Source organism: Perna viridis, chromosome 3 (assembly GCF_037379345.1).
Source record: "Perna viridis isolate PV_CMFRI_1.1 ecotype Kerala chromosome 3, ASM3737934v1, whole genome shotgun sequence".
Lineage (NCBI taxonomy): Eukaryota > Metazoa > Mollusca > Bivalvia > Mytilida > Mytilidae > Perna > Perna viridis.
In genome coordinates, this window is record NC_142447.1 from 58,428,412 (window position 1) to 58,455,228 (window position 26,817).

Sequence of the window (26,817 nt, forward strand, 5' to 3'; positions counted from 1 at the left end):
TTGATCGCGGATGCATGTGAGTGCTACCGCAAATCATTATATTTAGCAAGATTTCCATGTGATGCCTAGGTGTACCGTCCATGCGAGACCCGATAAGATAGTCAAGGACGTTAAAAAGCCCCATAGTTAGGTGCCTAGGTCAATTTCAGCTACTGTCGTGGCTTCATTGACAGAAACAAACATGGATGAATTGGTTTAACAATGTATTTAGTGTAAAGTTTTGTATTGGAAATTACTCATAATAAAACTTTTTTGTTTCATGATATCCTGGCAAAAATTTTCTTTTTTTAAAACAAAAACCTTAAATGCTATTTTTCTTCAGGGAGTGTATATTCGAATATGTAAGTCCCTGATTTGCTAAAACGGACGTTTTACCTTCTCAGACGTTCTCGGAGGCATATTAGTAAGACCTTCACCCGGGCTTCCGCCTTGCTACTTCCGGACACGCACTGCAAGCTGTGGCAACAAGAAACTGTTTGAAAAGTTTTTGTCGACTTCATTCAATCCGTACATTTAAAAATTATGTCTGGAAATGGTAGAGGAGCGACCCGACAGCCAGGAAGGTCACCGCCATTTCTTGTCATTGGGCTTCTTGTTGCATTAATTATCTTGGGATTCAACTACTGGAATTTGTCATCATCTAACGCTTCATTGAGTTCAACTAACATGGACCTACAGGACCAAATTCGCATCCTTACGTCGAAAAAATTGAGTGAAGAACAAGGTAAAAGAGATGTGGAACGAAAATACCAACTTTTGGAACAAAGATTAGGAAGTAAAGACTCCGAAATAAAGCATTTGCAGGAGGAAAGTGATAAAAAGCAGTCTAGTGTTGACACAGCAGAAAATGCCAGAAAGGAGTGTGAAGTTAACTTGGTAAGTTTTATTAAATTGTCTATGACACAGCTGAAAATGCTGAAAAGGAGTAGGAAGTTAACTTGGTAAATTTACTAAATTATCTAATAATAATATACCATGCCCACTTAATACTTTCATCTTGATTTCTCCCAAATTTTGAAATTGGTATGAAAGTACAGACATTTTGGTAAAACAGTATAAGGCTGAAAAAAAATGATGTTGTATTTCCAATCAGCTGTCTAAAATTTTGAAGGGTAAGTTGGTAGGGATTATTTTTTATTTTTGTTATTTTGAAATGAAGTAAGTTTGACACCAAACTAAGAATACCTGTAAAGATTAAACATGTACATACCTGCCAACTTTTGAAAATTACCATGGGGGTTTTTCAGGCAAGGCTTGTGAATGGACAATTTTGCAACATATTTTGCAAGCTGTATGGGTTTTTACTATAAGACAACCATTCCAGTAATACAGGGCCTTTTTCAGTTGAACAGTATATGCATGCAGTGTAATGAAATGATGTTTTTTTTTTTTGTGGTGGATTCCTGCAAACTTAATTGAAATTATGAAGTTTATATTCTAAATAAAATAAATGAGAAAACATTTTATGTATTTCTACATACCATGAAATGCACTGTATACATCATTCCTTCACTTACTTCTTGAGTAACCTCAATTTTCTGATATTGAAATGGAAGATTTCCGACCACAGCAGTCACACCAGCATATAACAAGTCATGCTCCTTTTATGTTACTTTGTATGTATTATTTTAGTTACTTTATGTACTTTGCTGTGTATGTCTGTTTCCCATGTCTGGTCTTTGTTCCTGGATTACATTCATTTGATTACCGCTAGAAACTTGATTCCCTTGATTACTCTTTCATAAGACTTGTACCATGGTTTAACTAACTAAGGGGGTTTTTAACGTCCTTGACTACCCTGTCGGGTCTTGGACAGACGGCCCAATTTGGTGGGCTTTAAATAAATTTGCTGTTTATTTAAATTGTATTTTATCCAAAAAAAAATAATAATAATAAGTTCCAAAAAAAAAAGGCAAAAAGGTAGTATACTAGTATATTATGAATAGCTCAAATGTTAGAAATTAGATATTAAATAGTAAAAATGAAATTTGAAAATGGACCATGTAAAGGAGGAAAATGCCAAGTTGGATGGAGTAGAGTCAAGGACAACCAGTCGGACCCAGAAGGCGGAAGACCTGTGTAATTTAGTTTACCAAATAGTGTAAGTGTTTTAGAGTCAAATGGGTGTGGTTTGGTGAATATCCAAAGGTGAAGTGCAAATTTAATAATTGGTAATGTTAGAGTTTTAGATACCAAAGGTGTATGTTTTTTTTTGAATGCCGAAAAGTTTATGCCAAGCCAAAAAGTGTATGTAAATTTAGACTGCCTTGTCTAGCCGGGCGTTGTTCCCGGATTTTACCATGCAAGCACACGACGTTAGTACACAGTTTTACTAACGCCACACGAGACCGTTCCAGCTCAAGCTTCTGGTGAATGGGTTGACCAAATTTGTTTAATAAGTTTGAAAACTGGATTGATTATCATTGGTTAGATTGGTCAACTTTTAGTGTAAATGTAAATCCAAAATTTATACGTGGACTTAAGAATGGCCAAAAGTTTAGCCAAAGAAACAAATAAAAAATGTATTTATAGCCAAAGTAGTAAGATAAAAGATAGTAAAATAAGGAAAAAAAATAATTTAAAAAAAAAATTATTATGTTGGTAGTTAAGCTTTATGACTAGGTATAAACAAGAGTTTTTTTTTTTAAAGAAAAAGCACACAACATTAAAGTACACACGGCACAACAGTAGATATGTTTCATAAGCATATGTGTACATGATTAACAAAAGTAAAAAATAATAATAATAACAATAAATAACTCTGTGTGTAAATATATTGCATTATGGAACCCCATATCAGGTGATTAATTTTATTTTAATTCAATTATATACATTGTATTATTTTGTTTTTTATTGAAAATGAAAGATGATATTATTAAGATAAATGGTACTGTATGAATATGTTGGTTATGGTTTTATTACATTAGATACTGACCCTACATATTTATAAGTGTGTCACACGACCTACCATGGTTTCACAGTTTGGAAACTTGGATGACTTCTTTTCATTAAATGCATACAAAGTGCAGTATATGAGGAAATGTAACAAAAATTTAATAATGCAGCTATCAAATTTCAAAAATAATCACAATTTACAATATATAGTATTGCAAACAAAACTGTTTGTTGAAATAACGAAAAATAATTGAAAATTGTAGGGGAGGTAACTCATTTTGTATAAACACTGGTAAATTTATAATTTGTTTATGTGATTCTACAAATTTTAGACCTATTAAATGACAGTATTTGACAATTTAATTGTGCAGTAGAAAGTGATTGGTTGTTCATAAAATGGTTGTGCATGTAGATCCAATCCATATTCATTTTCTAACTGTCAATCATCTTTGATAACCCTGATCAGCTAATTGCTCCTCAGGGATTATTTACAGGTCATTAAACATTCCTTTACCTGTTTAGACAGCAATTGACAGTTTTTGTCAGATTTATGTATCTTCTAATCAAAGAAATGTGATTGAAACACAAATTTAGGGGTTTGAATTGGGTCGGGTTTTGGGACAAATTTGGCCTGAAAAATCGTGTTAGGGGATAAAATGGTCAAAGTCATGAAAAACACACTTCAATCGTGTAAGTTGGCAGATATGCATGTAATAGACTTAAGTGTAGTCTATGACCAAGGGCACACTCCATGTGCACTCCATGAGACGTTTAGGATTCCTGCAGGCACAATGCCTAAACACACGATAAAAAAAATGCTTCTATTGTGCATTTAAATGCATGATAAGTGAACACTTATAGTTTGAGTTTAACGCATAATAGATGAACAATGAAAAATAATAATAATGACGAATAATGAAGAAAGAAAAAAAGAAAATTGAACTAATGAAAATACAAAAAAACATTAATAAAAACAGTTAAAGAAAGGAAATAATTAATATACAAAAGTAGGCATGCATTTAAACGAATGCTTTTATCGTGCGTTTAAATGAATGTTACTAGTGTGCGTTAAACAAACGCAAAATGATTTGTAAACTCATGAGAAAAGATGCACGAATGACAAAGTGGGAAACGTGAATGTTTCCAAGAGTATACATTTGTAAATATAAACAACCAGTACAATGTATTTCTTATTCTCTGTTTTTCCATGCTGTCAGCAGACTTTTTAATTATCATTATTTAAAATCACAAATAAATACTTTTGGATAGAGGGGTCGGAAGAAGGATGACCAGAAACATAAAAAAAAATTTAGGCCTAAACTAAACAAGTCCTGTTTTACAGACTGTGTGTAAAGGCAGGTACATTTGTAACTGTAAAGTCTGTCAGAGGAAGTAAATACAACATTCCACGTTGTGTAAGTCATTTAAAAATGATTCATGTCGGACCATTTGTTCAAAAACATCAGCCAGACATCCTGTCAGACGAGATAGTAATACTTGTCGGATTTCCAAGTGTCACTTTGTACATTTTCAAATTATTATTAATCAAGATCAAGGCTCATGCTACTGGGTGATTTGGGAAAAATTGTTGGCCATAGGGTGCTCACTTTGTCCTCAGATGACACCTAAAGCAAAGTGAAGTTGCCCTCGCATTTTCAGACATCGAAGATCAGGACTGAATTCCGTCTTTTAGCAATATTTTGATTTTTGACTAGTCAGACCAGAGGTATCTTTCTTCCAATAATAAAAATGGTGCCTGTTTGAGAGAAAAAATAAAAAAATATTGGAAATCTATGGAATATTTAATTATATGTACAATCAAGTATTTTAATTAGCTTTTGGTACCAGATGTTTGAGGCATAATACAGAATGAACATTGTTCACTCCAGCTAAGGCTAATTCATTTATTGATGTCTTACTTTGTTATGAAATTTGTTGTGTTGTTTTGTGTTAGGAACTAAGGTTGGGGTTATTTACCTCAGATGATAATTCGGTAGAACACACAAAGCATTTACATTTGGTTTGTATTTCTTGTTTCATATATGAACAGTTAATTATCTGTTTCAACGGAACATGTCTTCAGCTTGAAACATGCTCTGACCGAGCACTACTGTGTCAATGAAGTCATCAATCTTGATTTGTCAGTGATAAAATTTTAATATGATATTGATACTCTTGATCAACTCATATATAGAGACTAATAATGTTAGGGATTAAATGGGCCCCACAAAATAAACGCTAGAAAAAATGAAAATTTCAACAGATTGTCTCTCTGAATTTTTCAAACAGTGCTGCTAAGAAGTGGGGAACAATAGATCCTACACAATTCTTTTCAATGAGCTTTGCTTTGCTCATTAAAATATAAATTTTGCTGTGAAGGGGGTAGAGGTATAGTAAGTCAATCTCATGTATCAGTGATTTAGTATCTTGTTTTTGCCATTGACGAATCATCATCAGAAATGTACATTTTTTAAACCAAATTTGCCACTTCAGTTTTTTAAACACCATATTTTCAAGATGTCAGACAAGGAACATGTAAACTACTAAGCCAAGCAGAAAATTTTCTAGAATTGTGCTATCATATGGTGTGCAGCATGGCACAATTCTTTGTGCATACTGATAGTTGGTCCCTATTTTAAGTTCTAAATACATTTGTACATGTACATGGGGTCAACTCATATCTACATGTACATTGCATTCTTGTTATGCATCACTAATTTTAGGTCTTGACTTTTGGTCCCATTCCAAATGAGAAATATACTATAAAATTTCCAATTTTTTGTTGTAAAATTCAAAATTTTTATTTTACATTGTCTGAAGTTTGTTTTTGTGTCAGTTTTTTTTTAACATATCTCTGATTGTTCTGAGTGTTTCCGAAGTTATCCTTATTCTTCAGTGCCATTATGATTGCACTGCAATCAACATGTATCCAATTCCAAGTCAGCACTGCTCTTGAAGCAAACGTAATTGAATGTAAAACAAACAAGCTGAAAAATAGTACATTCAAGAACTTCTCTCACCTAAACATTAAAATACCCCTGATGACATAATGTCTCATAATTTGAACTAATATTTAAAATCATATATTCTACAGCAACAGTAGAGGTATCTTTCAGTCTGATGAATGATATCTGCACAAACAATTGCAACTAACTAAAAAAAATGAAGACTCAATTAAGAGGATTGTCAAAGGGAGAAAAATCAACTATCTGATATGGAACTTGAGAAACTTTTAGTAATCAACATTAAAGAAAACTTTCAGTTTTGATTACACTATTAAATGATTAAGAGTTCATATGTCACAATTATGTGTCTTATTAATTAAAAAAAAGAAAAACGAAGAAAACAATAATTATTATGTGCTTTATTAAAATAAATATATGATGTAATTTAGTATAATACATGTATTATAATTCTTCTCCACTCTCTCTTGTATCCAAATTGTCACTGAAAGGGCATCTACAAAGGAAACTCTAGTGTTCCTTGTTAATATACATTGTACATTGTTTACCGAGTTTGCAGTTATACACACTTTTTTCCTAATTGCATGGACCCTGGGCCCCTTCCCCCCAAAAGGAACAGTCGGAAATTCATTTTACGTGTACATATTATTGATTACGTGAACATTCTGTACATGTACATTAGGACATTCTGCCAAATATGATACAACTGAACAATTGTTCATTGCATTTACATGTACAATGTACACTTTCATAGCTATAAACTATTATTTTACTGACCAACATTTAAACCCTCTCAATCCTGGACTTACATATACATGTATATGAATACCTTGACCATTAGGGTAACATGTGTATGCTTATTAGAATTTAAGGACAACCTGAACAAGTTTAGTGATACGATGTACAGTTTAATTAAAGGAGCTGTAAAGATTGAAAATTGATGTTAGATAACTGTCACATATGTTTCATATGTAATCCATAATCAAATATGTCTTATACATGCTTGAATACAAATGATATCATTATTGAACAGATTTGAACATTGTCAGAAGTTTTAATATTTTTTCATCCATTTAGAGCACATGCTGTACTTGGTCATACAAAATGAACAATTATACTAATAAACAAACAATGATCAACTGAACATTATCCACATAATAACTCAATATACATCGTCCATACATGTATATTAAAATCGTCAGTCCATGTTATATGTATGTAATGAAAGATCATACATCAAAGTTCACAAGGTCAACTTGGATATGATGTGATTATTTTCTCTGCTTTTATTGTTTTGTTTTTTTCCTCTTTTCAGCAAACATGTGAAACCAACAATTCTGGTATACAGCAACAATTAGAGGAAGTCAACAGTAAGCATTTCTATACAACCACAAACAATTATACAATGGTATAATCATGCTGTCATTGGCAATGGCATCATCGTCCTGTCCAGACAATAACTTGAGTATAAATGTATAGATATTTATGAAATTATATCACAAGATGTGGCATTGCCATTTGACAAAAGGGATTGATTTTTGTGGTTGTGACTATAACCTTTAAGGAACTAGAGGTCAAAAGGGGGCCAGAAACAAACATTTTCATTATGTCCAGACAATAACTTTAGTAAATGTGGTTAGATCACATGGTGTTATTCATATCACAAAAGGAATGCTGAGGTTGATTTTGGGGGTTGTGGCTTACAATATTTTATGTAAATCACTTTGGAATTAGGGGTCAAGAACAAACATGTTCATGATATCCTGTCAATAACTTGATTAAATATAAATGGGTCCTATTGAAATTGTACAACATGGTGGGGATTGATTTTGGGGGTTGTGACATAAACCATTTAGGAATTAGGAACAAAAACAGGGATCAGAAGCACCCATCTTCCTTATGTCCAGACAATAAATTGACTGTATGTGAATGAATCTCATTGAGATTATACTATAAGGTGCCATACTACAAGAGGGAGGCTGGGATTTATTTCGGGGGTAATTACTTGAATAGTTTATAATTTAGGGGCCAAAAATGATCTTTTCCATGATGTCCTGACAATAATGAAGTATAAGGAAATTCAACTCTTTGTGATTGTATTACAAGGTTCCATACAGTTAGTAACACAATATGATACTTGGATTGTATTACAAGGTTCCGTACAGTTAGTAACACAAAATGATACTTGGATTGTATTACAAGGTTCCATACAGTTAGTAACACAAAATGATACTTGGATTGATTTTTGGGATTGTGACTTGAACAGGTAAGGAATGAGGGGCCAGAAATGTGCATTTTACTGATGTACAGAAAATAACTTAAGTAAAAGTAAATGGATCTCTTTGAAATTGTAGTAAAGGTGCCATGCCCTCAAATGAATGGGATTGGTTTTGTGGATATGCTTATTGAGGAATAAGGGTCCACTTTGATTCTGGTCATATTCTTTTCCAGATTCTACTTCAAATACTTAATCACTATCAGAATTCAGAGCTGTATCAAGCTTGAATTGTATGTCCATACTTGCCCCAATTGTTTAGGGTTTGATCCATGTGGTCTTATTTAGCTTTTCCCTGGAAAGCATTTTATTACCTCTTGTGTATAGAAAAGTTCAGTCAGTTTTTTACAAGATTAACTGGGATATTTAATTGTTCCAACACATGTACATTATGTGATAATACAATACATGTATTAGGATTGTTTTCAGTAACAATCTTTCATGTATGTGATTCATATGAGAATTTTGTCAATGTGTAATATTATATTACATGTATCTAACAACAGTCATGTCATACAAATGGAGATGGTATTAAGGTCTATACTAAGTATGAACCTTTTTTTAAATTACTTGTAATTTCTGTCTAAATAATGTTTGTTCACATATTTTACATCCTCTATTTTGTAGAACAGCTCGAAGAATTAAAGAAAGATAAAGCACAGACTCCACCTAGCTGTGACAGGTAAATTTGTTTGGACATGAAATATAGAATAAACATTCACATCTTTGTTATTAGATGGCTAAGATGCTACATGTATTAGCCTAAAAACAGTTCTTAATTAACTTGCTAAAGATGAGTGGATTAAAATAGATTATACTTTTAATGCCAAACATCTTGCAAATTTAAACTCAAGGATGTATGGGCATTAAGCTATGAATATGACAAAAAAAATATCAACTTCGTTGAAATGGCATTAAAACTGTTCAAAACATAGTAAATTATATAAATATTAGGAAAATGAATGTTCTGTGGCTTTAGTTTATTGTAATGACGTCATGTGGTGACACAAATATATATATCATATAACGAATACTGCTGAGAATTGTACATTTTTTATTTTATTTTGTGATCATATTTACATCCAGAAAACTATGTCCACATTCAAGAAACAACATTATATTTTCACATATAATACACGATGTAATATTGAATGTATTGACTAAATATGAAGTTGCTTCTTGGGTATGGACACCATTTCCTTGCTACAAATATTAAAAGAAAGTAACCAAAAAAAAGTACAAAATTGACAGAATATCTGAACTTTGTTGTCCTTTCCTTAAGTTCTTATATTTGCTTCTTTTTTATGGATTCAAGTCTCCAAATTCACAATTAACACTTTCAACACTTCATGATTAATTTTTCAGTTGTATATTTGGCCTTTAACGCCCCTTTGTATTTTCAAGGAGCAAGTTATGTTTGATATGATATAAAAAAAAAATGGTCATGAAGATTTTTTTGCATCACACTACAAATAACAAAAATAAATATGTTTGTTTCATGGAGGAGATAATTTAGAGGGGGGTAATCAGAAAATGTTTTTTTTTAAATATCAAAAAGACATTTGGGTAAACATACATTTTTATTTTAACATCTGTAAAGAATGATGGATATGTGTTTTTTTGACAAATTTATTTAAAAATCTATAGACCTATGTATAATTGTTTTAGAAATGTGGAAAACTATGTACCTGTATATCATTGTTAGAGAAATGTGGTAAACTCTCTATATAATCTACATGTATATAAAACTGTCAAAAATTTAGGCTCAATTACAAAGTGGGGTGTATATAGTGATTGGAATGACCATACTCCTTTTGTTATGCTGTGGGGCTGTCATTTCTTATCTGTATATTCCTCAATCACCACTGAATGGAATTGAATAAAATTATACAGAATATTTATTAAATACTCCGATTGTGCATCACCAGTTTTAGATGAGAATGTTATTTTTAGTCTCACAAAAGCTAAACCTAGACTTTATTATTCCCTGACATGGGGGTCATCTTTTAACTCCCTTCTACACCACTCAATGGAATAATTGAAACTTCTACAAAAATTTTATGACATATTCCCAATATGCACCCTATTTTTAGTTCTGTTTGAATATCAAAAGATACACATTATTAAATGGAGGAGTGGGGAAGTATCAATTAAGTAGAGATTGCTCACAGATTTTTTCAGTTTAAAACATGTATTATGTACAGTGTCAATCTATACAATTCAAGTAAAAACAAAACAAGTGTAGAAAACATTTAAGAGAGGGGTGTGTGAGTGGGAACAATAGATTTACACTGACTTTTACTGCTCTCCTTTGTTGTCACTACTGTAAATGCTGTTGTTGTAGTCTGATAAGTTGTATTATTAAGACTGTTAGCAATATTTTCAGAATGTTGTTTATCAGTCAGACACTGTAAGGATATCTTACTGGAATACTTAAATTCAGCCTAACTGTACTCATTTTTTTAGCCAATGTAAAGAAGCAACAAGGAAGTTGTATTCTGACATCTTGCAGAAGGCTGGGGCACCTGTTGTACAACAACTCATCAATGCTGGTTTTGATGTTGGAGATGACTTAAAAGTTCAGGTTCAGTGAGTAGCAGTTATAAATCATAATAGCAACTGGTCATCAATTTCTGGTATTTATATTTTTGTGGCCTGACTGTGTTAGTTGGTCTTTATTAGTTCTCAAATTAATAATTAATCCTTTGAATATTAGGGCAGGTGGGGGATTGTGGACACATTTCTTCTAGCTCATGTTTACTGTGATATCTTTATATTAAAGACAAGCAGCCATTGGAGACAAGAACCAAATAAAACCACCAGAACAGAAGAAACCTGAAGTTAAAGAAATGGAGCAGAAACCAACAGACGTTACAACTAAACCTGTGGAAAATAAAGGTACTGACCATTAACACTGTTTGAATGGTCTACATATTTAGTATGATATGAATGAACGTACATGTATCATCTGAGTAAGCATGACAACTTTTAACCTTGTGTCAAGAACAGTACAAAGTAATAGATTGCATCACATAACTGTAAATCAATGAACAAGGCTTGCATTCAGTTTAAGGACAAAGTAAACATGACTTTGAACTATTTTATGAGCTCCACACATACAATCCACTGATTTCAGTAGTATAAGCTTGGGTAACCTAAGACAGCTTGATTTCTGCCAGGCAGTTACTTTTTATTTAGACAATTAGTATGCAGCTAGTACATGACTGGTGGCTGGGCAGATACTTCTGTCCAAATTTAGCTTGATGTAGCTCACTGGTTGTTTTTATACAACCACTATGTGGGGTCCAAAATTAAACTCAAATTGCATTCTTGTTTTTTTTTAATACATCTTGAATCTTTCAGATTTTTTACCTTTGACCAAAAGAGGTAACTGGTTTCAGCTGACCTGGCCAGAGGCCATGTGAGCTGTTGCCATTACTTGGCGTCCATCATCATTTTCGTTAACAATTTTTCAAAACTCTTCTCCTCTGACACTACTTGATCAATTGGATCCAAACTTAGTATGAATGTTCCTTGGGGTATCCTGCATATGTGTGGATTTTAGAATACTAAAAATAGAACATAGGGATCAGACAGTTGTTTTTCGCATATAGATCCAGAACCAAGTGTTCAGCATAATGAGATCTGTCTGTGGTAATATTTTAGTTTTCATCTGTTAAGCCATGTTGGAGTTATTACCCTATTTAGACGTTTTTTGTTAGTTTTAATGTTATTTCTTTAAAAATCTTCTCTGACACTTCTTGACCAATTAGAACCAAACTTGATATGAATGTTCCTTGGGTTATCCTGCATAATTGTATCTGGATCCCCAAAACCATTGTAATAATCTTAAAGCATTTTATTTTTTCTTGTGTGGTCATTCGTTTCTTTGATCCTTGAATTGATCAGATACCTGGAAAACACATCTATTTAGCTGTTTAACAATGACTATTAGGTCACTTCATCAACATTTGACTCTTGGGTCACATCATCATTGACTCTTGGGTCACATCATGGTTGACTATTGAGTCACATCATCTTTGACGATTGGGTCACATCATTATTGACAGTTGGGTCACATCATCAACGATTATTGAGTTACATTATCCTTGACTATTGGGTCAAATCATCATTGACTCTTGGGTCACATTATCATTGACTATTGAGTCACATCATCTTTGACTATTAGGTCACATCATTATTGACAGTTGGGTCACATCTTCAATGACTATTGAGTTACATTATCCTTGACAGTTTGGTCACATCATTATTGACTATTGAGTTACATTATCCTTGACTATTGGGTCAAATCATCATTGACTCTTGGGTCACATTATCATTGACTATTGAGTCACATCATCTTTGACGATTGGGTTACATCATTATTGACTATTGAGTTACATCATCATCAACTGATAGGTCACATAAATGACTTGGTGGTCTTAGGGTAGTGTGCTTTACTGGAATGTAGAAGGTTGTTTGGTTCAATCCAATGCTGAGTCACACCAATGACTAAAATTGATAGTCATTGCTTCTTTGCCAACCTCACTGTATTTAAAGAGGCAGAGTGATGACTGGTTGGCTCAGAGAGTCAGAATAATGTAATTAAGGGGGAGCCATACCTTCATGCAGGCTATTGCTTCTGTGAGCTAGTACAATAAAGATCTGGCCCAGTGTGTTGGTCTAGTACAAAGCAGGGTCTGTTCGATTGGTCAGTTGTTTTCACTCTGAAAAGTATAGGACATTAAACCATAATCAGGTAATCAATCATATTAGGTCACATGATCATTACACTTACTACACACATGTATATATATTATTGTATGAACATGTGGATGCATTTTTGACAGTTCTTACAGGATAGAGATATGAAGTATCAAACTCATGCATTCTCTTTATACTTGTGAAGAGATGTTATATGGGGAATAACTAGTTCTTTGGTTCAGTAAAGGTTTCTACTTCGTATGATTTTGTCTTTAAAAAAGAAAATTGTCACAGAAAAAATGTAATTAGTACCATAGTATACTTTCATGTAGTATATACACTGAAATACTCATCAAATATTGTTTACTTATTTATTTCTATTTTTTTATTATTTTGTTTTTGTTTACTAAAGCTGACAATGAAGGTAAGATAACCAACAGTAAAGGATTACTTAACACAATTGTAGAATTCAAAGACAAATTACAGAAGAGGGTTAAACAATCTGGGGACAAAATGGGCATAGATTCCTTGAGACCTGGTTCTTTGCATGATATTATAAATCGTACTCAAGAAGGCTTTAAAGAGGGGCTTGCTAAAACAAAGGAAGTAGTGAGTTCTTTACAAGGAGAGGGAAAATTGCATGCGTCTGACAATATTACAAATGTGACTGGACAAATAAATGACACAAAAAATGACACACTTGTAGGCAATGATAATAACAACCAACTAAAAGAGGAAGTAAAGAAAGATGGAAATGATACTGAAAATTCCTTGAAAAAACCTGATGGTGAAAGTGGAAAACTAAATGAACAAGCCCCAAAACCACTGATAAATACTTATATGGGAGATGGAGATAAGAAAGTAGCTAAGTACGATACAAAGCCATTGGATTCACTTGTTGGTGGCAAAAAGGCAATTGACAACAGTAAAGATCCATTATATGATGGTGATGAAGACAAGGTGGAGGTACTTGTAGATCCTTCCTTAAAACATTTCTCCAACCTGGGTTATGGTGGTTTTTTTTCCAGCCCTTTCAGCAAAGAAAGTTCAAATGGCATGATGTGATAAATTTACAACCAAATTAATTGATTTAATTTACACTTAACTTAATGAAAAAAAATTTGATTGAGAAATAGTTTAATGATATATTTTTTTTTAATGTAGTTTTTGCAAAGAAAGAAAATGAGAATTACAAAGTGACTGATAATTTTGAAAATCCTTATGAAATATTTCTTTTGTATTCAGCTCATGTTTCAAGGTAGCAATTTATTTTAACAGTAAATCATTAAGTTAATTTATTTGTTGATCAATTATTTTGCAACCATTTACTGTTCTCACACAGCTTGCTTGTTTAACTTTTAGATATTTGTTCCCCTCTTTTTATACTATAGTTACAATATTGGCTTATTATGTTAAAATACGGTCTTCAAAACTAGAAAAAGAAAATTTCTATACAAGAATGAAAAAGTATGAAGATGAATTTTTCTGAACAATACATGTAGTTCCTGAATCTTGATAATCTATTTATTACCACTTTGGCAAATCCAATTGTTGAATTTTTGATACACAATAACTGCATCAAAATGATCTCATATTCAAAGCTAATATTATTGCATGCTAGAAATAGAAAGTATCCTTTTTACTACAATACACATTCTGCATGATATGGTGTAATATTTGTACAATATAAAGCCAATTGTTTTGATGGAGTATATTGAAGTGTCTTGCTTTAAGTAGTTTCAACTTGCAGAACATTTTATTACAATTCAAAATAGTCACTTATTCCTCATCAAAAAATATGGTGGAAAAATTCACTCTTAATAACAAGATGTCAGTAAACTTACTTCTTAACAACTTTTTGGTTAATGTGGTTTAAAAAAATTTGTTAATTGCTTATTTCAAAAAAGTTTGTGATGTCTTATGACAGACGGTAAAGTGAGTTTTTCACCAAAACAAAAATTAAAATGGAATTAATTTTTGTTGAAGTTCTGGAATTCCATTTTTATTTTCGGAGTGACAGAAACCATTTAATCAAATTCAAGTGTTGAATTCTTATAGTAAAATTATTTTTGTTTTACAGGAAAGGGAAAGTAATAGAGGAGCAGAGGAAACAAAGGTAAGAATTATCTCCCTTGACTCTCTTCTCCATACAGTACACTCAGGGACATTTGTTTCTGTAACACTCAAGTTGAAGTTTTAAATATGTTTTTCAATGCAACATTGTGTCAGATTTTTTCTTTGTTAATTGTATACTTAGAATCACTGACCTTGGTGTGAAATTCACATAGCACGGTGAAGTTTATCTCATTGATCTCTGCCGACAATATGGTCATTGGTATTGTTCTCGAGAACCTGAGCTCCCAGGTCCCTGTCCTCTAAATTTCATTGGGGACCCCTGAAAAATCACAACAGGGAGTCTAGGGAACTTGTGAAAATTCTCAACCCAGTTGCTGAATTCTACCCTAGTAATATGAGTCAATTGTCAAATCCAAGCTGTCGGCACAATTAAAACTGCAGTTGAGACAATAAGCATGTGGTATTAAGAATTGACAAATATAACATGAAAAGATAATAAGAAAATCATACAATAGATATTTATCGTTAATTAATATATGTACTTCAAAACTGTACCATATTGAGTTATGTATTATAATTAAATGAAGGCCATTTGATGACCAGACACACATTGGAGATATTATATACAATATGTGTAGTAAAATTTCTAAAAATAGACACTTATTTGCGAGGTTTGTCAAAGGGATTGTTTTTATATGGGAGTAAATATGGTCAGCATCAATTAAAGTTTGAAATCGTTTAACAAACTTTATCATTAAAATAAAGATATCTATAAGTTGTATTTGAAACACCGTAAATAAGAAATGTCTCAAAGAAAACTGGACCCATTTTTAGCGGTGGAAAACGATTGAACAAGTTGCTGTCTCGTCCTCGTTTGGACAACATATTGTAACTTATTACCAACATTGTTTGCAGTTACGGTTAAGGGCTTCTTTGAAATTCTTACGTACACATTATCTAGAAGGCTTGGGACCTGTGAGTAGTTTCTTTTATTTCTGGAAAAAACATTCAATTATTAAAACTATCAGAATCAAAAAGTGTCCTCAGACTGTTTTTACAACTCTGTCACTCGAATCAATACATTTAAATTGTTTTATTTATAATGATTATAGTAATTATCAATTTGAAGTGCAGAATTCAAAAATAAGAAGATTTACTTTATTACCAGATAAAAATACAAAATTATATATATACATGATATTAGCCACTCGGGCATAAGTGTTAGAGAACCATTTCACTCCGAGTGTAGTGTACAATGTACCTTATTGTGGGAGAATTCAATAGCTTATAGCACAAGAGTCATGAATTTCAATATAGAGCACTATAGGGTTCTCTTATTTTCATTGTATGTTTTATATATAAATGAGCCCACAGTTTTTTAATTTGTTGGTTTACAGATCCACTACCCCAATTTTCCAGCTAGAAGAAAAATAATGAAATTGGAATTTCAGTTTTCCAATTGATATTTTTAGTGCCACGGACTACAAAAAATGGCAACATCTTCCTTTTAATTTTAAACAATGTCTGCTTCTAGTTTTGTTCATTTAACAACTTAACAAAGCTAAGCCCATGTGGAACAAACATGGCTGCATAAATTTCATAATTATGCATAAAAGCATATTTTTTTATAATTATTATTATTATTATTACAACATTTATAGAGCGCATTATATAATAATTATTACTCTAAGCGCTTTACAAAAATACAACACATGCATACAAAATATATAGCAAATCACATATAAAAATGAAAATCAAATTAAAGGAAAAAACAAACAAATCTAATCTATCACTTACATTAAAAAAAAGATGATGAAATGAAATATTAATCTGATATTTGGCAAAAATTTTGAAAAGTTTATGATGTAAAAACTGACCTGTAATTTAAAAACAAAGATAACAGTTAAAATAAACCAAATATTAAGAGCAATAATAAAATGGTCGAAAATATAATAAAAATATTACAGGATTGCAAGCAAAAATAAAAATAGAAATAATTTTTGGATATATATATACATGTATATATACATATCTACAAACCTAAAAATAAAAATAAATAGTTCAATTTAAAAATCATATCCATCACATATGGTTAATCTATACTAAAACACAGCTGTCCAAAACTAAAAAAGGCCAGTCTAAAAAGGTATGTTTTCAGGTCTTTCTTAAAATGTATAGAGATACAATTTCTTATGGTTGGAGGTAGATTGTTCCAAAGCATTGCTGCTGATTTGTCAAAGCGCCTATCACCGTACGTTTTTGTTGTTGTATCGTTCGGTACCTGAAGAAGATTGCTGCATTGTGATCTTAAAGTTCTTGCAGGCCTATAGATTGAAATCAGTTCTTGTAAGGATACCAAGGCGTTACCTTGGAGAGCTTTAAACACATAAAAGTATCTTATACTGACAGCGGTATTGAATTGGAAGCCAATGTAAAGACATCAATACAGGAGTAATGTGTTCGTATTTCCTTTTCTTTGAAAGGAGTCTTGCTGCTGAATTTTGAACTCGCTGTAATTTTGTGATGACACTAGTATTAACTCCGTGTAGTAAGGCATTGCCGTAGTCCAGCCTTGATGTTACTAAAGAACAAATCAAAGTTTTACAGGCATCTTCGGAAATGTAAAGGTCTTATACGTCCTACGTTGCGAATTTGATAATAGCAAGCTTTAATGACAGCACTAGCTTGTAGTTCCATGCTTAATGAGCAATCGAAAAATATGCCTAAGTTTTTCACACTTGGTACATCGCTAATAATATTTCCATCGAACGAGAGCTCAAGATTTGAAAACTTATTAAGCCTGTTTTCGATGCGAAGACGATCAGTTCAGTCTTGTCTTGGTTGAGTTTAAGGAGGTTAGAAACCATCTAAGCACGAATGTCGGAAAGGCAGTATTTTAACCTAGTTGATATATCAGACCAGTCATTGAGAGGCTTAATCACCAAGTACACTTGTGTGTCATCAGCGTAACAATGATGCAACATATTATGGCATCTGCAGATTTCACCGACCGATTTTGAGAACATGCAGTAAAGTTTGGGTCCCAAAATGGAATCCTGCGGTACACCATATCAAAGACACTTATTGTCGGAAAGAGTAGATCCAATCAAAACATATTGAGTCCTGTTCATCAAGTAGGATTTTAACCACGATAAAGCTGTTCCAGATATTACAAAAGAAAATTTGAGACAATTCATGAGAATATTATGGTCAATGACATCAAATGCCGCTGATAAATCTAACATCAAAAGTACAGTACAACAGTTTTTGTCAAGAGCAGACATGATATCATGATGGACGCGTAGAAGGGCAGTCTCAGTAGAGTGGAATTCTCGATATGCTGATTGAACATCATTGTATAAGGAATTTGATTTTAAGTGACACTCAATTCTCGATGCAACAACTTTTTCGACTACTTTTGAAATGAAAATTAAGTTTGAAACTGGATGATAGTTCTTCATTATCTCCTTATCTAAACTGTCCTTTTTGAGTAGTGGACGCACTATTGCTCTCTTGAATGCTGGTGGTACTGTTGTTTCGGATAAGGATTTGTTTACAATGCCTGTAATTGTAGGTAGCAATGTTTCTAAACAATCTTTGATAATATTTGTTGATATTGGATCGAGCTCACAGGATTTAAACGGAGCTGATGAGATGATCTTTTGTACTTCCTCACATGATGCAAGTGAAAAGGTTGTCAATGGCTCACCGGTGAACTTTATGTCAGCTTTAAGATGTCCAGTGTAGTGTCTGCAGTGATTGACTTAACACTGACTTCGTTACGACTTATTTGTATTTTCCCACGAAGAATTCTCCGAATTTGTTCCCAAGATCCTTTTCACTCTGATGTGAAGGGACGGCTGTTTGATGGATATTCCCCATTAGATTATTACCAAGTCTGTATAGATTTTTCTGATCGTTGCCAATTTCAAATATCTTATTAGAGTAATAGTCTTTCTTGCTTTGTATGAGAAGTTTGTTTGTTTGCCTACATTTATCTTTAAATATTTCACGATCAACTGTTAGCCCAGTCTTCCTCATTCTACGCTCAGCTTTCCGTTGATCTGCCTTAGCTGTACGAAGATGATCGTTATACCATTCTGTATTTGGTTGAATTATGATATCTTTCGAAACTAACGGTGCATGTTTATCAATGATCGCTTTCATGTCGATGTCGTATGCTTTCACAAGTTGCTCAATAGGTTTATCGATATCCTGAACACATGAAGTTTGTATGTCGAGAATAAGAGGATCCATTGAAATCTCACCGTATTTGCGAAAGGAAACTTTTTTTTTTATTTAAAGGTTTTGGTAGTTTGGGAAACCAGTTAACGCTGGCTAGAGATGATAAAATCAGGATACCTTTAATTGAAAAGAATGTAAACCTTGTGCGTTTGTTTTTTTTCTCAACAGTGATGAATAAAGGGGAGATAATTGACAGGAAAATCAAAGCTACATGTATTAAGTTTTGAGTGGAAATAGACAAGAGGGCTTATAAACCAATTTAAACCAAAAAAATCGGTTAAAACTTAATTTGTTTTCTTTTTAGCTCACCTGGCCAAAGGCTACATGTATGTGAGTTATTGCCATCATTTGGCATCCAACATCGTTGTCTGTCGTTGTGACAATTATACAAAACTTTTCTTCTCTGAAACTACTTGACCAATTAGAACCAAACTTAGAATGAATTTTTCTTGGGGTATCCTGCATGGAACTGATGTGGGGATTTTTGATCCATCGAAAAACATGGCCACCTTTATTAAAAATAGAACATAAGGGTGAGACAGTAGTTTTTTGCATATATCTCCAAAACCTTTAGGTTTAGCTAAATTATGACGGTATCTGTGGTCAAATATTCATTTTAATCTGTTAAGCCATGTTGGGGTTATTGCCCTTTTTGGACTTTTTTTTTCTATTTTTAATGTTATTTCTTTCAAAAATCTTCTCTGACATTACTTTACCAATTGAAACTAAACTTGGTATGTATGTTTGTTTTTGTATCCTGCATAGAACTGGTGTGGTGGTGTTTGATCTGTTGAAAAATATGGCTACTGTTACTAAAAATAGAACATAGGGGTCAGACAGTAGTTTTTCGCATATATCTCCTAAACCATTTTGTTTAGCCAAATTCTTTTTTCAATAGCTGAAATAATCCCTATTTTGACTACAAAAGTCTTCAAGTTGTCTGACGACTCCTTGTCAGAGTTATTGCCCTGGAAAGGGAAGAAATGACAGGATTTTTTTTTTTACAGTTTTCAGTCAATATCTTGAAAACTATAATAGATTTAAAGAAACTTTCAGTTGTTGATATGATTCTTATGATAAGTCCTACCATATACTTCTTGATTCAAAATTGTTGGACAACCATGTGTTTTTCTGAAGATCATTTTACTCTTCATAGTTATTGAAAAAGTTTTTTTTTTCTTCATTTCATTGAAATCCTTCTACATACTCAATTTTCTGTACCTTGTAGGTTTTTTTTTTATATTGACTTTACACTAATCCCTACTGTAACACAACTTGTTTACACCAAAAACAATGCTCAGTGATAAATTAAAAAGTGCATGTTTTTGATCAACCCTGTTTTAAAACTCCACTTTTTATTTTAACTTAACTTTTTAGTCATGTTATACCACCTTTTTTTTAACCTAACAATATTATATTGCAATGAAGGCTATATATACAGAAAATTAGAGGAAATAACAGTGCTTGAGTTCTGCACATTGAATTTATTGGACACTTACAAATTTGGAATGAAAATTAGTGTTTGTAAATGATGTGTAGGTTCGATACATACAGTAGATTAGAAACCCACTTCTAAACTATCTCAGGTTAGAAAATGGAATCTTTGAAAAAAAAAATAAAAACATTTTTATTTAAAATACAGAAAGTAAACATGTATTTCTGGTTCTCATTTTATATATTTTTTTTCAACTGACAATTTAAAAAACTATGACCTGATAATTATATGAAACCAAGCTAGTATGTGTATTTACATATGAAAATCCTGATTGACATTGAATGGAGGGACATTTGGTTGTTATATGTTGTTAACATATGACACTTTTGTCTGTTGATACAAATGTTTGGTTTCATGTTGTGGAAAAATTCACCTTTATTTAATAGCAATCTTTATAAAAATCAGGCAGGAGGTGATTCATGCATGTCAAAAACCCAGCGATTTGAGTTTTATTTCTTGTTCAGAAACATTTACCAATCACATAACCAGTTTTAGTTTTTCATTTGGCAGTTGCACTTTTGAAATAAAAATCATACAGATTGTACATGAAATTTGCACTGTGCAAGAGTTATTGTTCTTGATTAGGTTTCATTTGGTTGATTTTAGTGGGAGATAAATGTATGATTTTCTAAAAAGTGCTGATCTGAATACAGAAATATTGTCTTTATGTGAATGTGTAGCATATGTAGACTGAAAAACCATTGTTTGTTCCGTGGGTTTTTCTACGCCATGAATCACCTGTACCATAGGCAGTGTCTGAATTTTATATGAATTGGTACTTAATTGGATTTTTTATTTGTATCCAAGCAAATATTTAAGAAACAGGGTTTGACACTAACAGAAGTATGGTAATCCTGTGTCTTCCTTACTTGAGAGGACTACCTTGGATTTTTTTGGTAGTCCTTTGGGCTACCTTAATTATACCCCACACAACGTAGTTGCGAAGGGTATAATGTTTTTGTCCATCTTCAGTTTTCTGGACTTTTTTTCTTAATGCTTGCAGATATTGACATGTTTTTTGGTATATAAATTCACCATGATAAGTTACAGGTCAAGTTTAACTTTTGTTTTGCTCTGATGATTTACTGAAATTACAGGCCTTGAACTGAACAAAATACACAGAAATAATAGTTTTCCGGACTTTTTTTATAAACGCTTGCAGATATTGACATGATTTTTGATATATAAGTTCACCATGATAAATTATAGGTCAAGTTTAAGTTTCGTTCCGCTCTGACAAATTTTACAGAAATTACTGGCCTTGTACTTAGCAAAATTCACAGAAAAAAGCATTTTCTGGACTTTTTTCTAAACACTTGCAGATATTGACATGATTTTTTGTATTTAAATTCACCATGATAAGTTACAGAACAAGGCTCTAGTTGGTTCTGCTCCAATAATTTTTACCAAAATTATGGGCCTTGAACTTAGCTAAATTCACAGATATAACTGTTTTTCTGACATTTTTTTTTAAACACTTGCAGATTATGACACTTTTTTGGTATATAAATTCACCATGATAAGTTATAGGTCAAGTGTACGTTTTGTTCCGCTGCAATGATATTTACTTTGAATTAACAAAAACTCGAAGAAATCACAGTCTGGAGTTTAAAACTACCATTCTGAGTAACAGAAGTTGGTTAGAAGATAAAGGTCTAAAGCCTTAAAAAACACTCTTATTCCTTTTTTATTGAACTCCGTCAACATGTATTTTTTTTACGAAAAAATTTACTTTAGTATCCAACATGGGGACGCATGGGGTATGTGAGCGCGCTCACTAAGGATCTTGAATTAATTTTTAAAATTTTACTAATCTTAAAAGACTGGACTGCAAAATAACTTCGAGGACTACCTAATTTATCTGTCTGAAAGTCCTGTACTGTAGTCTACCCAGTGAATTGTTTGGTAGTCCTTTGGGCTACCTTAATAAATTACTGAAATTTTACTAATCTTAAAAGACTGGACTGCAAAATAGTTTTGAAGACTACTTAATTTTTCTTCTGAAAGTCCTGTAGTCTACCCAGTGAGAATAGTTAGTGCTGGTCAAATTAAATTTGACCAAGTTTTCCAAATAGTAGAAGACCTTATTGTACTTCCTTAATTTATGTGCAGTTGTTGTCTCCCCTTGACTGCCAATAATGTGATTTTATTATTTTTTTTCAGAAAGAAGATGACAGTATTGATGTTCTTGGGAAAAACTTGAATAAAGTTGTTGTACAATAGTGGGATATGAGTTGTGGGAAGCAGCATAATAAAGATACCAATTGTCATTTGACAAATGTTCTACCAGATCTCATAGTGTATTAATACAAGGTTATTAACTACTTGAAAAACTGAAGTTTTTTGACGTATTAGATATTTGATTAAGAAGTTTCTGGCTCTATAATATTCAGATGTTTGAATATATCAAATGTGTTTTATGTGTTTCATTATACATATTGTTATCTTTTGTGCTGCAGATGAAGGTAGTTAATATCATTGTGTAAAATTTTTGTAAATCATTTGCAAAGCTTCATTTTAAATGACAATTTGTATCTTCTTTTTCCTAAAATGCTCTACATATTTTGTATTGACTATGTTTTTCAAATTTTATTTTGATATAATTTTCATAAAATTACTCTCTATACAATTATTTGTATGGAAATTTTTCATAGTTAAAACTGATCAACAAATCTTATATGCAGAAATATTATTACTGTGAAAGTACAATTGTTTGTGGGGTATCATCGGTAGGCCATACCACCATATTTGGTTCCAAACAAAAGAAAATTTCCATGTAAACTGAAAACCTTAAAACTAATTAATTCAAAAATCCATGAACTTGTGTTTCTTCCTTAATTTACGAAAATTAAACTACTTTCACAGTGGTATGACTGGAAACCTTTCAGAAAGATAAATATTGTTCTTAAAGTCTATGAAAGTTGGGTCTAGGAGAAATTTACAGCTTTACTTGTGTTGAATTCTGAAAGAGTATTGAAACATTTACTGCAAAAATGTGTAGACTTTAACCTGTAGTTCAGTATTACTTGATAAAAACATGGTTTGGGTAACAAACATAGTATCATTGTCTATTGATATATCTAGGCTACTTATGATTATATATAGGTGATTAATCAACTCTACTTAAACTTCAAAATTAATATTTAATATTGCTTTGATGATGTCATTAAGAACCTTGTAGTTTATTTGGTTAGAAAGTGTTTTGAGTTTGAGAACTATTGTTTTAGACAATTTCAGAAAATCATTTGGGAATGACTTTGGATTTTACTACAAGGATGATAATGATGAATTAGATTGGTCTAATAAGATTGTTGTCACTGTTCTACAAAGTTTGATTAAATTTTACACTGAAATACATTTATATAAAATGTTAAAATAGCTTATCTTAAGAAATAATCACTGAGCATGATCAACCATGGAGTTCAAAGTCAATGACCAATCATTTTTGTTTTCTTTCATAATTTGTTCTATGTATTAAAAATTAATTATCAGCTGTGAAGCTCAGTTAAAAACTCCATGCTTTCTTTAACTTAGATGTATTTATATGTGTGCACTTAACATTTTGTAATTTCAACAAATACTAAACTATGCATTTTTATATCTGTTTATACAAAAGTTAGGGGATATTTTTTGGTGATATTTTGAACATGTTTGAGGTTATTCATTCTGTATAATATTGTTATCTTTGGTGTTAATAGGACTTTATCATTGTTCTAAATTATTTGATGGCAAATTAATTCAGTTCTGAATTAGGTATGTGACAATGAATGAATGTTCCCATGCAATGGAAGGACTTCATAGTTCACTAGGTCTGTCTGTCTGTTACAATTATTCTATTGATGCAGTTTCCCTGAAATCTGCTGTTGGATTTTGTAAAAAAATTTGTAGTGTGGGTTTGAAATCATATGTTATTGATCAAATCACGCTCATATTGATTTTAATCAAATTTATTGGGTTTGTTAGAACTCAATTTATTATTTATTTTTTTGCTTCTAATTCCAACAAAGGACGAACAGCTGTATGCTGAAGTACTTTGTATGGGACAATTTATTATATTATTTAATAAGGCTATTCCAGTTAAGATTTACATAGGATACATATCATATGTATATTATAGTATGTTTGTTATATTGGCTTGTTTATATACTAATCATTCCAGTCTAGGTGACCTGTTTCTACAAACCTTCATACTGAACTTGATAATAATTGTCTGTATTGTCTTTTATGTCTGGTTTTTATATTTACTTATATGTAACAAGAACTAGTTTTGTACATGTACATAATATAATGGGTTTTTACATGTACTGATAGCTTTAGATTCTTCTTAATTTTAGTCTATTATTATGGCAATTAAACTAAATGCTTCTTTCATTTTAATTGGAATAATTTATGTGCCATATTAAACTGTAGTGTAGATTTGTTAGCATTTAGGTGTCAAAACTAAATATTTTTTTTCCTTTATCATTTGAAACATTCCATTGTTTGTTAAGGAATGAGATTCTAATGCAAATAATTTTGAATTTAATCTTTGTTAAAACTGTTTTTTTATTTTATTTTATTTCTGTCATATCTGTAAGAAAACTGGTTTTTTTTTTTTATTTTGGTCATATCTGTAAGAAAACTGTTTTTGTGACTAATTAAATATGCAAGTAATGGACAAGCCTTAATGATCTACATTCCTTTTATATTGTGTGGTAGTGTGATATTTATTGTTACAACGCAGATCTTTTTTGTCATGTCACATGCTTTGTATTAACTTGGTTGTTTTATTTTCTTTTCTAAGACAGAATTGTAGTATGATCTTCTCTCAAATGCTGGGTGGTGTTCTCATAAAAAAAAAATGTTAAGATTTGTGTGAAGACATCCTAAGATCAAGGATAATCTTGTGACTGGAACTTTCTCTAATGAACATATAGAAAGTAAATATTATATTATTATTGTAATTTTTTATAAAACATTTATGAGTGACAAAACTCTTTTATAAAATTATTCATGAAATTTCACTTACATATATATGATGAAATGCATGATTTCAAAAGTAATAGAAAATAAAATATTGAAAATGTACATTAAAAATAATAAGCAACAGTGAAAATCTCCAAAAGATATGATGATCTTAATGCACTTAAATAGGTGTCCTAAAGTTAGGAAGACACTTAAATAGGTGTCCTAAAGTTAGGAAGACTAACAAGACGTACAATAAAAAAGAGAACATAAGATGGTCTTAGAATGTATCTTTATACTTAAGAATTTTATTTTTCTAATCAAAGAATACAAAATGTTTTTTTCCTTATTTTACCTTATTGATTATCACCATGGTAACTAAAACAACTGTGATTGGCCAGCTATTTAGTTGAGGTAAATTGTATGTTTGATTAGAAGAATTAAGTCCACTTAAATAGGAAGTACATTAATTCTGTGTTCATTTATTTATTAATATTTAACATTTTTGATAGAATTATTTACTCAGAACGAACAACTCATAATTTTTTATTTTTGTTTATTGAGGTGAAAAAAAAATTTTGATTATTCACATGTAATTTAACCCTGATTTCTTCCAACATTAAAAAAGTAACAAATCATTACTGTATCACAGAACATAACAATGCCCATATTGACTTGACTCACTCATCAAAAATTTCATTATTGTTTTTATAAAGTTCTTCCAAAATATGGAATTTATATGCCATTAAATGGTGAATTTGTTGGGAAGACTTATGTCATATGTATTGTTGATAATCTGAAATAAGATGATGTTTTGTCTGATTAAACATTCAGACCATTAATCAGATAAATTGTTACCATGCTTTTCAAGGGAATTTCAAGAAGAAATAAGAAATTAATAATAGTTGTGTCCATGTGATAATCAGTTGTCTGCCTTTCAACTTATACTTCAGTTGTATGTTCTACTTTTGAATATTGTTCTACAAGTTTTTATACCACATGATGATTTTGTATTTGCCTAATAGCTTGCTGGAACTAGGGACAATATTTTGATGAGATAATAGTTATATAGGTACATGTGATAATTGTTTACAATGTTTATGTGTGGGAAATCCATTTATGTTAAATGTGGGTTTGAATATTTTATTTATAATTTTATCTTTGTGAAAATAAAACTTTGGTATAAAATTTTGGTGTATTATTCACTGAATTAAAATTTT

At 31.5% G+C, this 26,817-nt stretch overlaps 1 protein-coding gene across 4 annotated transcripts; it reads left to right on the forward strand.

The window, feature by feature from the left end:
- The first annotated feature begins 407 nt into the window (after positions 1–407).
- On the forward strand, positions 408–26,785 carry LOC148623099 (uncharacterized). Of its 4 annotated transcripts, XM_088573629.1 has the most exons (9): positions 408–876; positions 7,174–7,228; positions 8,761–8,815; positions 10,600–10,722; positions 10,916–11,031; positions 13,250–13,261; positions 13,544–13,803; positions 14,918–14,953; positions 22,817–26,785. In XM_088573629.1, the coding sequence occupies exons 1-9, from the start codon at positions 523–525 to the stop codon at positions 22,874–22,876; spliced, it is 1,071 nt and encodes a 356-aa protein (XP_088429755.1). In that variant the 5' UTR covers positions 408–522; the 3' UTR covers positions 22,877–26,785. The 4 variants fall into 4 exon arrangements, with proteins under 4 accessions (XP_088429755.1, XP_088429753.1, XP_088429754.1 ...); XM_088573627.1 differs by having other exon boundaries at positions 13,250–13,803; XM_088573628.1 differs by lacking the exon at positions 13,250–13,261 and having other exon boundaries at positions 13,304–13,803.
- Positions 26,786–26,817: the final 32 nt, after the last annotated feature.

What these genes read in the sequence shown, in the direction of transcription:
- LOC148623099 (XM_088573627.1), top strand. Translation starts at nt 523, where the DNA reads ATGTCTGGAAATGGTAGAGGAGCGACCCGACAGCCAGGAAGGTCACCG. An exon ending in ACAATTAGAGGAAGTCAACA is followed by an intron (nt 7,229 to 8,760) that starts GTAAGCATTTCT and finishes TCTATTTTGTAG; the next exon opens with AACAGCTCGAAGAATTAAAG. An exon ending in GACTTAAAAGTTCAGGTTCA is followed by an intron (nt 10,723 to 10,915) that starts GTGAGTAGCAGT and finishes TTTATATTAAAG; the next exon opens with ACAAGCAGCCATTGGAGACA.